The sequence below is a fragment of the Pan troglodytes genome, chromosome 9 (assembly GCF_028858775.2).
Source record: "Pan troglodytes isolate AG18354 chromosome 9, NHGRI_mPanTro3-v2.0_pri, whole genome shotgun sequence".
Lineage (NCBI taxonomy): Eukaryota > Metazoa > Chordata > Mammalia > Primates > Hominidae > Pan > Pan troglodytes.
Window position 1 is genome coordinate 17,641,583 of NC_072407.2, and position 13,259 is coordinate 17,654,841.

The window sequence follows — 13,259 nt, forward strand, 5'->3', positions numbered from 1 at the left end:
GAGATGGAATCTTATTCATTTTTGTAATCCTGGCTCTTAGCATTACAGCCATCTTCCCTCCCAACTAAGGGCCTTTGCATATGCTATACCACCTGCCTGGGAAACCCTCCTACTTCTTTTCATCTAGTTAACTCTTAGTCATGTTTCTTATTCAGCTGGATCATCTTGAGATTGAACTATACTGTTCAGTATAGTAGTCACTAACTGTATGTGGCTATTTCCATTTTTTATTTTATAATTTTATTTAAATTAATTTTAAATTAAATTTAAAATTTAAAATCATTCAAATTGACCAAAGGATTGAAAATAAAAATAAGTAAATAAAAATCAATCATCAGTCACACTACCCACATTTTACATAAATGAACATGTGGCTACCATATTGGACAGCACAGAATACAGAACATTTCTGTCATCACAGAAAGTTCTGTTGGACAGCACTGATCTAAGTACATTAGGGCTCTGTATTTTACACTCCAATATTTTGTGCTGTGCTTACATAGCACTTATCAAACTAAATTATGAATTAATAATATCTGTCTTCTCCGTTAAATCTTAGGCCGCATATAGACAGAAACCATGTCTGTTTTGTTTGCCATTGTATGCCAGTGCCTAAGACAGTACACGACAAACAATAAACACTAAATAGATATTTGTCAAATGACAAATGAATGAACGAAATTATCTTCTAATAGATACAAACATTCTATTTCTTGCAATTTTGGGTCCAGACTAGAACTATGATTAGTGGGTTTTTATGTAGGGGCAAATACTTTTTCAAGTTTCAGACCACTTTATGCCCCCTTTTTTTGCTGAGCATTTTACTTCCTTTCCTGAAACCAAAAGGACAACAGTATTGAGCTAGTGAAGATTTGGAAACCTAATACTTTGGTAATACTAAAACGTTGATGTTCAAAATATCCAAATGTGAAACACATGACTAAAAAAATACTTTGTATTGTTCTACCTAGTCATGATCAATGTAAACATGTGGGTATCAGTGATAACCAAAAAGATATACTTGCAATGAGTGAGAAATACTTCATTTATTTAGACTTATGATCATTACATTTTTGTTTTACATTTTAAGGTAGAAGAGAGGTTTAAAAGTGCAATTTTATTCTTTTATAAATTATGCAATAACATACTTTAAAAAGAATAAACAATAGAAAAGATAATTAAAATAACTCAAATGAATAAAAGTGGAATCAAAATAATCAATTAAAATTGCAGTTATCATGGCTAGTGATGGATTACATGTAGTTTGTTATATCAGAAATATTGGCACTTGGAAATCTTAATAGAGCTTTGAAAAATTAGCAGCATGTATTGTTGCCCTACACTGTCTAGAGCAGAACTCTGACAATATCTGTTTTCATTTTCACTGGGATTTAGCTTTAGTTAATACATTCACATCAGCTTTGTCTGCCTCTCCAAGACTTTTTTCATGGCTCTCAACCAAGACATTGTCTTCCTTTTTTCGGGGCCTCTGGGAACCAGCATCTCTGGGAGCTAGAGGAGCTCCAAGGGCAACAAAATTGTGCACATCCTGCAGCTTCTTACGCAGCCATTCTACTCTCTCCATCGAGTTCAGATGTTTTCCCAGGTTATGCATAAGCTGTATTTCACTCACAGATCTCTTCCTGGGAAGAAGAGAAACAGAGAGGGCCACTTCCCATTAGCTCCCCACTTCGAAATGATAAAGTCAACATTAAAAATCCAATTCCAAGGCAAAACAGTACTTACTTAACAGATTTCCCATCCGATTTTGTAAGAAAACAAATTGCCAACATGACAATCATAACTTTAGCCATGTCTTTTGCAGGTATCATCTTCACTAAAAGGACAAGCAAAATGGAGGTATTTTAAAATATTTTTAATATTCCAAACTATAGTACACAGAATGCAATACTAACTAATTGGGTTGGTTTTCATGAGAAGCTTTTGGAATCAACCTCTTTATTTTATGGATACATTAGTATACATTATATATACACATAATTTAACTTATAAATTAGTTTTATGCTCCTAACTATCTTTTGGAGATTTCTTGTGCAAGTTTTATTTATTTATTTACTTATTTTATTTATTTTTTTAGAATGCAATTTTTTATTGTTTTCTAAATCTATTTGTACACTTAATATGCTAGTATTAATTTCACAAACAGTATAAAGAATGTACTCCAATGATATTAAGCGGCAACTACTCACCTGAAAAAGAAAACATTGTCTCTGAAATAATTCCTAATTATACAATTTTGCAAACTAATAAGCACTATAAATATTAAAATGTTAAGACTTCAGTGTATAATGTCAATAACATCCTGCCTTTTTAAAATTGCTTAAAACATTTGTTAAAGATCATGCAAAATAGGAGAGGGAGAGACGGAACGAGAGAGAGACACACACAGGGCTCCTTCCCCCCGCCCTCCCCCCCCTCCGTCGGTACCGACTCACCCGACACCACCAAGCCGCAGGGAGGGACGCCCCCGCCGACAGGAGAATTGGTTCCCGGGCCCGCGGCGATGCCCCCCCGGTAGCTCGGGCCCGTGGTCGGGTGTTTGTGAGTGTTTCTATGTGGGAGAAGGAGGAGGAGGAGGAAGAAGAAGCAACGATTTGTCTTCTCGGCTGGTCTCCCCCCGGCTCTACATGTTCCCCGCACTGAGGAGACGGAAGAGGAGCCGTAGCCACCCCCCCTCCCGGCCCGGATTATAGTCTCTCGCCACAGCGGCCTCGGCCTCCCCTTGGATTCAGACGCCGATTCGCCCAGGAGCTATTAAGGCATTGCAGATGGTGAAATAAAAGACTTCAGGCCGGGCGCGGTGGCTCACGCCTGTAATCCCGGCACTTTGGGAGGCCGAGGCGGGCGGATCACGAAGTCAGGAGATGGAGACCATCCTAGCTAACACAGTGAAACCTCGTCTCTACTAAAAATGCAAAAAATTAGCCAGGCACGGTGGCGGGCGCCTGTAGTTCCAGCTGCTTGGGAGGCTGAGGCAGGAGAACGGCATGAACCCGGGAGGCAGAGCTTGCAGTGAGCCAAGATGGCGCCACTGCACTCTGGCCTGGGCAAAGAGCGAGACTCCATCTCAAAAAACAAAAAAAGAAAAAGAAATAAAAGACTTCAGCCCACCCATATTATAGTCTAATACAGTTTATAGACAGCTGACCTAGAAGATCTCTCCAGTGTTAAATCAGGGTTAAAAGTAGCACGGTGGATGAAAAAATGCTCATCACTGGCCATCAGAGAAATGCAAATCAAAACTGCAATAAGATACCATCTCACACCAGTTAGAATGGCGATCATTAAAAAGTCAGGAAACAACAGGTGCTGGAGAGGATGTGGAGAAATAGGAACACTTTTACATTGTTGTTGGGACTGTAAACTAGTTCAACCATTGTGGAAGTCAGTGTGGCGATTCCTCAGGGATCTAGAACTAGAAATACCATTTGACCCAGCCATCCCATTACTGGCTATATACCCAAAGGATTATAAATCATGCTGCTATAAAGACACATGCACACGTATGTTTATTGTGGCACTATTCACAATAGCAAAGACTTGGAACCAACCCAAATATCCAACAACAATAGACTGCATTAAGAAAATGTGGCACGTATACACCATGGAATACTATGCAGCCATAAAAAAGGATGAGTTCATGTCTTTTGTAGGGACATGGATGAAGCTGGAAACCATCATTCTCAGTGAACTATTGCAAGGACAAAAAACCAAACACCACATGTTCTCACTCATAGGTGGGAATTGAACAGTGAGAACCCTTGGACACAGGAAGGGGAACATCACACACCAGGGACTGTTGTGGGGTGGGGGAAGTGGGGAGGGATAGCATTAGGAGATATACCTAATGCTAAATGACAAGTTAATGGGTGCAGCACACCAACATGGCACATGTATACATATGTAACAAACCTGCACGTTGTGCACGTGTACCCTAGAACTTTAAAGTATAATATAAAAAAGTAGCATGGTGGATTATAATCTTACTTGATTAAATTACTATAAGATAATACTATCTCTTTTTAATGCTTTGTTTTCTAGTATATTGACTATATTCTTGTGAGCTTAGAATAACATAATGAATGTTCTTTAATAACTATTTTCTATTGTGCAAAGTTCTCTTAGGGCCTTTCTGGTGCATTTGTTTATCCAGCCTCATCTGAAGACTGCCTCTTCAGTTAGTTTTATACTAAATCCATACATACACTATAATGAAATCTTGTAGTGAGAACTATGTTACTTTGTTCATGAAGGGATTATCTTTACAAATATAATTAAAGGGATGCTTTTAAAATAAATTTTAAAATGGCAGTAGCTTTTTAGAATTGTTACATGCAGGAACAGTTATAAAGCAGTCAAACTGATGTATCCAAAATAACTGACCAGGTGACATACTGCCAAAATGAAAATTAGTACTTTCCAAGGTTCTAAGTATACTTAAACAAATGTACTTCATTTTGTTTTTTGGCTTAAGAGGTAGCATATCAGAATCACCTAGGGATTTTTTTTTTCAAACTTTAATCCTTTTTTGGAGATGTAAGTTTTTAAGTTTCTCTTTTAGCTGTGTTCCCTTAGACTTCTCAATCATTCAGTAAGAATTGAATAACTGCAGTGTGTTCAGCAATGAATACTAGATATTTGATATGGACTTTTTTTGAGTCTTCCTCCTGAATTTTACATGGCTACCTAAAAGATCTCTCTCTTTTTTGTATTCTATAAAAACATCATCTGTGAGGCATAAAGGAGCAAGGAATCCTCTGAGCAGAGTTAGCGAATTAGATTTTTAAAAAAATGAGAATGGTGAGATGTGTTTAGTTCTGAAGAATGGAGGAGGAGTTGCTGGATACTAGCGAGGACGTAGAATTGAGGAAAGAAGTTAGGGTAGGAGATAGTGTAAATGAATTTGGTAGAAAAAATTCAGTACAGCCTACCAGCAGTACTTCAAGTAAAATTAGAAATTGTGAACTGACCTATCTGTTCCTAAAGGTGTCTTATATTTTAAAAGTTTGCTCAAAAGTCAAATTGAATCTTGTTAGAAACACACTACTTAAAAATATAAACCATGCCTATGTGTTCACACTAAGTCCTCAGCAAATACTTCTTCTTTATTAGTTCATAGTTGCCTTTCTACTGATTTGATGGAAAATATATCCTTCTCAAATATATTTCCAAATGAAAATCTGGCTCCCCTCCCCCCTCCCCCCTCTCCCCTCTCCCCTCTCCCCTCTCCCTTCTTTCCACGGTCTCCCTCTGATGCCGAGCCGAAGCTGGACGGTACTGCTGCCATCTCAGCTCACTGCAACCTCCCTGCCCGATTCTCCTGCCTCAGCCTGCCGAGTGCCTGCGATTGCAGGCGTGCGCCGCCACGCCTGACTGGTTTTCGTATTTTTTTGGTGGAGACGGGGTTTCGATGTGTCGGCTGGGCTGGTCTCCAGCTCCTAACTGCGAGTGATCCGCCAGCCTCGGCCTCCCGAGGTGCCGGGATTGCAGACGGAGTCTCGTTAACTCAGTGCTCAATGGCGCCCAGGCTGGAGTGCAGTGGCGTGATCTCGGCTCGCTACAACCACCTCCCAGCCGCCTGCCTTGGCCTCCCTAAGTGCCGAGATTGCAGCCTCTGCCTGGCAGCCACCCCGTCTGGGAAGTGAGGAGCGTCTCCGCCTGACTGCCCATCGTCTGGGATGTGAGGAGCCCCTCTGCCTGGCTGCCCAGTCTGGAAAGTGAGGAGCGTCTCTGCCCGGCCGCCATCCCATCTAGGAAGTGAGGAGCGCCTCTTCCCGGCCGCCATCACATCTGGGAAGTGAGGAGCGTCTCTGCCCGGCCGCCCATCATCTGAGATGTGGGGAGCACCTCTGCCCTGCCGCCCCGTCCGGGATGTGAGGAGTGTCTCTGCCCGGCCGCCCTGTCTGAGAAGTGAGGAGACCCTCTGCCTGGCAACCGCCCCGTCTGAGAAGTGAGGAGCCCCTCCGCCCGGCAGCCACCCTGTCTGAGAAGTGAGGAGCGTCCTCCCTCCTCATCTGGGAGGGAGGTGGGGGGGTCAGCCCCCCACCCGGCCAGCCGCCCCGTCCGGGAGGTGAGGGGCACCTCTGCCCGGCCGCCCCTACCGGGAAGTGAGGAGCCCCTCTGCCCGGCCAGCCGCCTCGTCCGGGAGGGAGGTGGGGGGGTCAGCCCCCCGCCTGGCCAGCCGCCCCATCCGGGAGGCGAGGGGTGCCTCTGCCCGGCCACCCCTACTGGGAAGTGAGGAGCCCCTCTGCCCGGCCAGCCGCCCCGTCCGGGAGGGAGGTCGGGGGGTCAGCCCCCCTCCCGGCCAGCCGCCCCATCCGGGAGGGAGGTGGGGGGGTCAGCCCCCCACCCGGCCAGCCGCCCCGTCCGGGAGGGAGGTGGGGGGATCAGCCCCCTGCCCGGCCAGCCGCCCTGTCCAGGAGGTGGGGGGGGCGCCTCTGCCTGGCCGCCCCTACTGGGAAGTGAGGAGCCCCTCTGCCCGGCCAGCCGCTCTGTCTGGGAGGGAGGTGGGGGGGTCAGCCCCCGGCCCGGCCAGCCGCCCCGTCCGGGAGGGAGGTGGGGGGGTCAGCCCCCGGCCTGGCCAGCCGCCCCGTCCGGGAGGGAGGTGGGGGGATCAGCCCCCTGCCCGGCCAGCCGCCCTGTCCAGGAGGTGGGGGGGGCGCCTCTGCCTGGCTGCCCCTACTGGGAAGTGAGGAGCCCCTCTGCCCGGCCAGCCGCTCTGTCTGGGAGGGAGGTGGGGGGGTCAGCCCCCGGCCCGGCCAGCCGCCCCGTCCGGGAGGGAGGTGGGGGGGTTAGCCCCCCGCCTGGCCAGCCGCCCCATCCGGGAGGTGAGGGGCGCCTCTGCCCAGCCACCCCTTCTGGGAAGTGAGGAGCCCCTCTGCCCGGCCAGCCGCTCTGTCTGGGAGGGAGGTGGGGGTGGTCAGCCCCCGGCCCGGCCAGCCGCCCCGTCCGGGAGGGAGGTGGGGGGGTTAGCCCCCCGCCTGGCCAGCCGCCCCATCCGGGAGGTGAGGGGCGCCTCTGCCCGGCCGCCCCTTCTGGGAAGTGAGGAGCCCCTCTGCCCGGCCAGCCGCCCCGTCCGGGAGGGAGGTGGGGGGGTCAGCCCCCCACCCGGCCAGCCGCCCCATCCGGGAGGGAGGTGGGGGGGTCAGCCCCCCGCCCGGCCAGCCGCCCCGTCCGGGAGGGAGGTGGGGGGGTCAGCCCCCCGCCCGGCCAGCCGCCCCGTCCGGGAGGGAGGTGGGGGGGTCAGCCCCCCGCCCGGCCAGCCGCCCCGTCCGGGAGGGAGGTGGGGGGTCAGCCCCCCGCCCGGCCAGCCGCCCCGTCCGGGAGGGAGGTGGGGGGGTCAGCCCCCCGCCCGGCCAGCCGCCCCGTCCGGGAGGGAGGTGGGGGGGTCAGCCCCCCGCCCGGCCAGCCGCCCCGTCCGGGAGGGAGGTGGGGGGGTCAGCCCCCCGCCCGGCCAGCCGCCCCGTCCGGGAGGGAGGTGGGGGGGTCAGCCCCCCGCCCGGCCAGCCGCCCCGTCCGGGAGGGAGGTGGGGGGATCAGCCCCCCGCCCGGCCAGCCGCCCTGTCCGGGAGGTGAGGGGCGCCTCTGCCCGGCCACCCCTACCGGGAAGTGAGGAGCCCCTCTGCCCGGCCAGCCGCCCCCTCCGGGAGGGAGGTGGGGGGTCAGCCCCCCGCCGGGCCAGCCGCCCCGTCGGGGAAGTGAGGGGCGCCTCTGCCCGGCCGCCCCTACTGGGAAGTGAGGAGCCCCTCTGCCCGGCCAGCCGCCCTGTCCGGGAGGGAGGTGGGGGGTCAGCCCCCCGCCCAGCCAGCCGCCCCGTCCGGGAGGGAGGTGGGGGGGGTCAGCCCCCCGCCCGGCCAGCCGCCCCGTCCGGGAGGTGAGGGGCGCTTCTGCCCGGCCGCCCCTACTGGGAAGTGAGGAGCTCCTCTGCCCGGCCACCACCCCATCTGGGAGGTGTACTCAACAGCTCATTGAGAACGGGCCGTGAAGACAATGGCGGTTTTGTGGAATAGAAAGGGGGGAAAGGTGGGGAAAAGATTGAGAAATCGGATGGTTGCTGTGTCTGTGTAGAAAGAGGTAGACATGGGAGACTTTTCATTTTGTTCTGTACTAAGAAAAATTCTTCTGCCTTGGGATCCTGTTGATCTGTGACCTTACCCCCAACCCTGTGCTCTCTGAAACATGTGCTGTATCCACTCAGGGTTGAATGGATTAAGGGCGGTGCAAGATGTGCTTTGTTAAACAGATGCTTGAAGGCAGCATGTTCGTTAAGAGTCATCACCACTCCTTAATCTCAAGTACCCAGGGACACAAACACTGCGGAAGGCTGCAGGGTCCTCTGCCTAGGAAAACCAGAGAACTTTGTTCACTTGTTTATCTGCTGACCTTCCCTCCACTATTGTCCTGTGACCCTGCCAAATCCCCCTCTGCGAGAAACACCCAAGAATGATCAATAAAAAAGAAAAAAAAAAAAAAAAAAAAAAAAAAAAAAAAAAAAAAAAAGATCATGCAAAATAAACACTGTATTAAAATGCTAGATTACACTCAAACATCAAGGCAATGAAACACAAAAGAGCAACTATTTAGCACAATGACTGGCCAAGTAAATAACTTAATCAGCATATTAATAAAAATCCACTGAGTGATAAACATCAAAAATGTAACACTGAATCTAGATAATCACGCATCTGCGATCTCACCATCTACCATCCTAACTGTGACTTGGGGTAAACTGCCAGAATTCATTCTACATAAATGAGCTATGTTAAAATGTTAGCAACATTTCATTGCATGATGACAGAGTACATTTCTAGTCCACACAGTACTTCAATGTGATCATTCTCTTAACTCAGCTAATAACTAATGGAAAGTACAGTTTTACAGTCACACCACTTATGTATATACATATATTTTACCCTTGCTTTGTTACATGTTTTTAAATTTTTTTTAAAAAAGTATTTCCTTTCTTATGATCCTCCCCCAGAATTAACATGCTGACTTAGGAAAAGACGTAGATAAAGTCTATCCTAGTATAGAGAGCAATGGTTTACTTTTACCTAATTAAATATTTCCTTGTCATTTATCAATTGTCACTGACCTTTTTTATGTAATTATTTCCTCATTCACTCATCTATAAATATTTATTAGTACCTGTTGTTACCCATGTCTCCTTGATTTTCCAGAAAAATAATTCATGTTTTTTTTTTTCTTCTCATTGCTAAGCTCACTTAGAAAAATTGGGCACCATTTAAAAGACTTGGAGAACAGACCAGGGTGGCTTCTTGGGCACAGCTGGATGGTGCTGGAAGCCAGGCCTGGGATTTGGAGAGAAGAGTCTCCAACAGATAAACCCACGGAGGTCACCAGCCCTCCCTGCATCTACTCTCCTAACAGCTCAGGATGGCCCTGTTACACTACTGCCAGCCCTAGTGACTCGCTTTCTTAGCAATTTTTAAAGCCCTCTTCATTATGTACTTCCTACTTAAAATTCAGAACCTCTGTGATAAGCAATGCCTCTGTCATACAGAATGCTCGATCTCAGTTTACTGAGCCTCTCCCTGTAGTGTCACAGGCTGTGCACTCACCTAGATGAGCCCCTAAGAGCAGGGTTTGCTTCTGCTTCATCTAATGCCACATCTTCCCTCAAATGTGTGGTCACCAAATGTTCTGCAAAAAGGGTCTCTAGCTTTTTACTTTTCTTTTTGGCAAATTAAGCCCTTTAAAATACTTCTGACCTATCTTTATACTCAGATCTCACCTCATCTCAACAAGTTTTATGGGGTAATGCGCCAATGAAAGGTACAGTGGTATTAGTGAGTTCTGAAGCTTCTAATTACATAGACAATAGAGGCTGGCTGGTGAGCCATGCTTCTCATGCTCCCTTCTGTCACACTGTGGAAATCTTAAGCCACAAGAGGAATGAAAGAGCCTATTTTTGGGAAATCCCCCCTCACTGCATTTTATGTTGATTATACCTAAATGTTTATAACTTGCTTGAAAATGCCTAATTTTCTTCATAGTGTAAATTGTTAACACTATTTACGTAGCAAATCCTTTTCTTAAGTAACCTTCATTTCAGGCATTGTAATAATAACCATAAATACCAAACTAATAGGTGCTAATTTAGAGATTTTCACTAAATTAATTCACATTTCTCCTAGCATTAAAAATAATGTGTCAAAGCATTTAAAAATCATCTGATTAATTACTTGTGATATGGATTTCGAGCTTTATCTCTGAATGGAATGCTTGTTTGTAGCTTATTTCTTCAACTTATTTTATTAACAATTATCTTTTAATATAACTTTTGTCTCTTTCCTCGTTTCACATCAGTATAGGATATTCTTGCCTTAATCTGCATTTCAGTACTTGCAAAGGCTGTTATTATAGAAGTGCTTTTCCGTAATGCTCAGTGTACTACCTTTTAACATGCACATAGAGTAGTTATGTACTCCTATTTTACAGGGAAACTGCATCATTTAGAAATAGCATAGGAAATACAGTTTTCAGAATACAGCTGTCATTTATGTAAAGGAAATAAATATTTACTAGTCAAACTGGGCTTATCCAACTTTAGTATACAGATTGGGCTCTTTATGAGCCATAAAATAAATAATCTAGATAAGAATACTCTGCAGGAAAAACAGAATATTAACTCCACTTAATAAATTTATAAAGATTATTTAAATCAGAACTATTCATTCACCATCAACCTGTTTTATTTCAAAATTTTGACACCGATACTATTATATTAAAGCATAGCATGCCAAATTTTAATGATTTTTTGTTGTAATTTCAGATGAGGTTTTAAAAGGCAAGGTATCTCAGAAGACTTTAATCAAAAAGGATTTTGTGATTTGAGTAGCATTAATTTATTTTGTATGTGGCATTTTATATTAAACATAACTCAAACTTCTTAGCATTTTACCTTGAAGAAACAACATGGTATTTGTAGAAATGGTACACATTAAATAATAACTTGATTATCAAAATCTCATGAGATTCAGAAGTGAATTTTTAAGTTTACTTACCATACAATGTCTTAGAACAAGATCTTCGTTAAGAATGTTAGTAGCTGATGCTGAGTAAACTAAAGACAACTGATGAATTGGACTGCAGACCCTTAAATGGTGACTTTTATATATAGGTCTTCTGCTTACCAAGAGAGGCTCTTTTATTGTTACAGATGATGTCACTCCCAATTCTCTGGATCTCAACTATAGGTTCAAAGCAGCACATACACACACCCATTGGGCGGTGCACACTCTTCTTAAGTTTCAGATAATTGGATACTAAAAGGAAAACAGCATTTGGCTTGAAAAGGGGCTTATGCAAAGACTTTTAACAAATACAGAATTATACCATCGAGAAAAATTCTATGTGGATTAATGAATCTGAATTTATACTGTAAAAAGACTGATTTCAAAGGTTTATGATAAAGTCATTATCTTACTTGAAAATAAAATCCAAAAATAAGTGTATTTGTTATAACCGTACTGTTGGTACAGTTTTTATGGTAATAAATCATAAATGTTAGGTTTACTTTACAAGCCATTTTCAACCAATCCATGTCACTTCTGGTCATCTTTCAAAAAAACAGATATAGCCCTTTTCTTAAAGGAAATGTTAAGAATAATTTGAGAAAATGCTCTTAGTACATAATTACTTTAAAAGCTTCAAAAGTGAAATTATTTTAAAATTTATTTAACTTATATTTTATTTGTGCATCTTAATCTATAATAATAACATTTGATAAGCACTAACTGCATGCCTAACTACATATATTATCCCACTAGATCTTCACAGCAGTCCTTTAAAGTTAGTACTTAAAGTACTAAAGTTAAGTGCTTATCCCCATTTTTACATGAGGAAACTTAGGCTTGGAAAGCAGAAAAGATGGAATTCAACAAAGGTCTTTATGACACCAGATTCTTACTACCTCAGTTTCTGCCTAGAAATATAGCCCTTCTTTGAACTCCAGTCTTCTTGACTTTAATTTGCAAAGTCATCTGAAAACACAGAAAAAGCTCTTTGCAACATTTTCCCCTAGGGGTTAGGTCTTTATTCTCATGTTCCCTAAGGGATGATGAGAACCTGCTCCAAAACCTATTGGAGGCATGATGCTGCCACATGTCTGACTTCAAATATTCCTCCAGCAATATTTGCCTGGTCCACCTGTCAAAACACCCTGAATGTCTTTGATATATCTAGGACTCCTTTAGACAGCTTTGCCTTCCCACCAAAGATCCGGTGCCAGAGTGGGATCAGTTCTCTCAGCTCTGGTCCCATCCTGGCTTCATGTCATCCTTTTTCCTACTAGCCATTGTCAAGGTTTGACTCTACCTTAGGTAAGAGCCAGTACAAATTTGAATAGTAACAGTATGGAGTTTATAATGAGAGATATATACTAGTCCTGTCCTAGGAGATTCTCCACTCTGGGTTAACCTCACTTAGAGTGTTGCTCCAGGCTCCATTTTAGAAGCAGTAGAAACAAATGGGAACATACACTGAGGATATCAATCAGTTTGGTGAAAATGTTGAAAACTATAACATGAGAAGTAGTTGAATGAAACTAGAAAAGTCTGAGGAAAAAAAGACGGGATGACTTTATAGCTGTGTTTAATTATTTATAGGGTTACCATAAGGAAGAAGGAGTATTCTCTGTGGTTTAAGAAGGAAGGGCTGGGTTCATTGGGCTTAACTTGGACATTATAATTGTCAAAATAAGGAATCAAGTACCTTCTCAAATAGTGATTTCTCCATCACTGAGAATATTCAAGTAGAAGGTAGATGAGCATTGATCAGGCATACTGTAGAGATTCATACATAGAAGAAAGTTGAACTAGATAACCAAGAGGTCTCTTTTAACTGTAAAAATCTGTTGTCTTGATCTTTTTAAAGACCTCTTCTGAAGCAAACTCTACATGTGATGTTTGTGTGTCATTTTTCTGCTATACTCTGTTGAGAAGAAGAATTGGAAATACAGATGGTTTTTCTTTTTTCTTTGAGATAGGATCTCACTCTGTCACTCAGACTGGAGTGGTGCAGTGGTATGGACATGGCAGCCTCAACTTTCGGGGCTCGAGCAGTCCTTCCACCTCAGCCTTCTGAGTAGTGGGGGCTATAGGCACACAGCACCACAACCAGCTAATTTTTACATTTTTTGGAGGCAGAGTCTAGCTAAATTGCCCAGGCTGTCCTTGGCTCAAGCAGTCCTCCCACCTCTCGCTCCCAAAGTGCTG

The 13,259-nt window shown here is 45.0% G+C and overlaps 1 protein-coding gene across 2 annotated transcripts; it reads right to left on the bottom strand.

Annotated features, from left to right (window-relative positions):
• Positions 1 to 1,027: 1,027 nt before the first annotated feature.
• Positions 1,028 to 11,317, bottom strand: PTH (parathyroid hormone). Of its 2 annotated transcripts, none has more exons than XM_016922411.2 (3): positions 11,178 to 11,317; positions 1,747 to 1,837; positions 1,028 to 1,643 (listed from the first exon to the last, which is right to left on the bottom strand). In XM_016922411.2, the coding sequence occupies exons 1-3, from the start codon at positions 11,266 to 11,268 to the stop codon at positions 1,382 to 1,384; spliced, it is 444 nt and encodes a 147-aa protein (XP_016777900.1). In that variant the 5' UTR covers positions 11,269 to 11,317; the 3' UTR covers positions 1,028 to 1,381. The 2 variants fall into 2 exon arrangements, with proteins under 2 accessions (XP_016777900.1, XP_063639628.1); XM_063783558.1 differs by lacking the exon at positions 11,178 to 11,317 and adding an exon at positions 11,049 to 11,134.
• Positions 11,318 to 13,259: the final 1,942 nt, after the last annotated feature.

Excerpts from the sequence above, each read along its gene's own strand:
- PTH (XM_016922411.2), bottom strand. The coding sequence starts at position 11,268 with ATGGGTGTGTGTATGTGCTGCTTTGAACCTATAGTTGAGATCCAGAGA. Across the intron at positions 1,838-11,177 it reads CAATAAAAGAGCCTCTCTTG|TGAAGATGATACCTGCAAAA; the intron begins GTAAGCAGAAGA and ends TTGTCCTTTTAG. Across the intron at positions 1,644-1,746 it reads TCGGATGGGAAATCTGTTAA|GAAGAGATCTGTGAGTGAAA; the intron begins GTAAGTACTGTT and ends TCTTCTTCCCAG.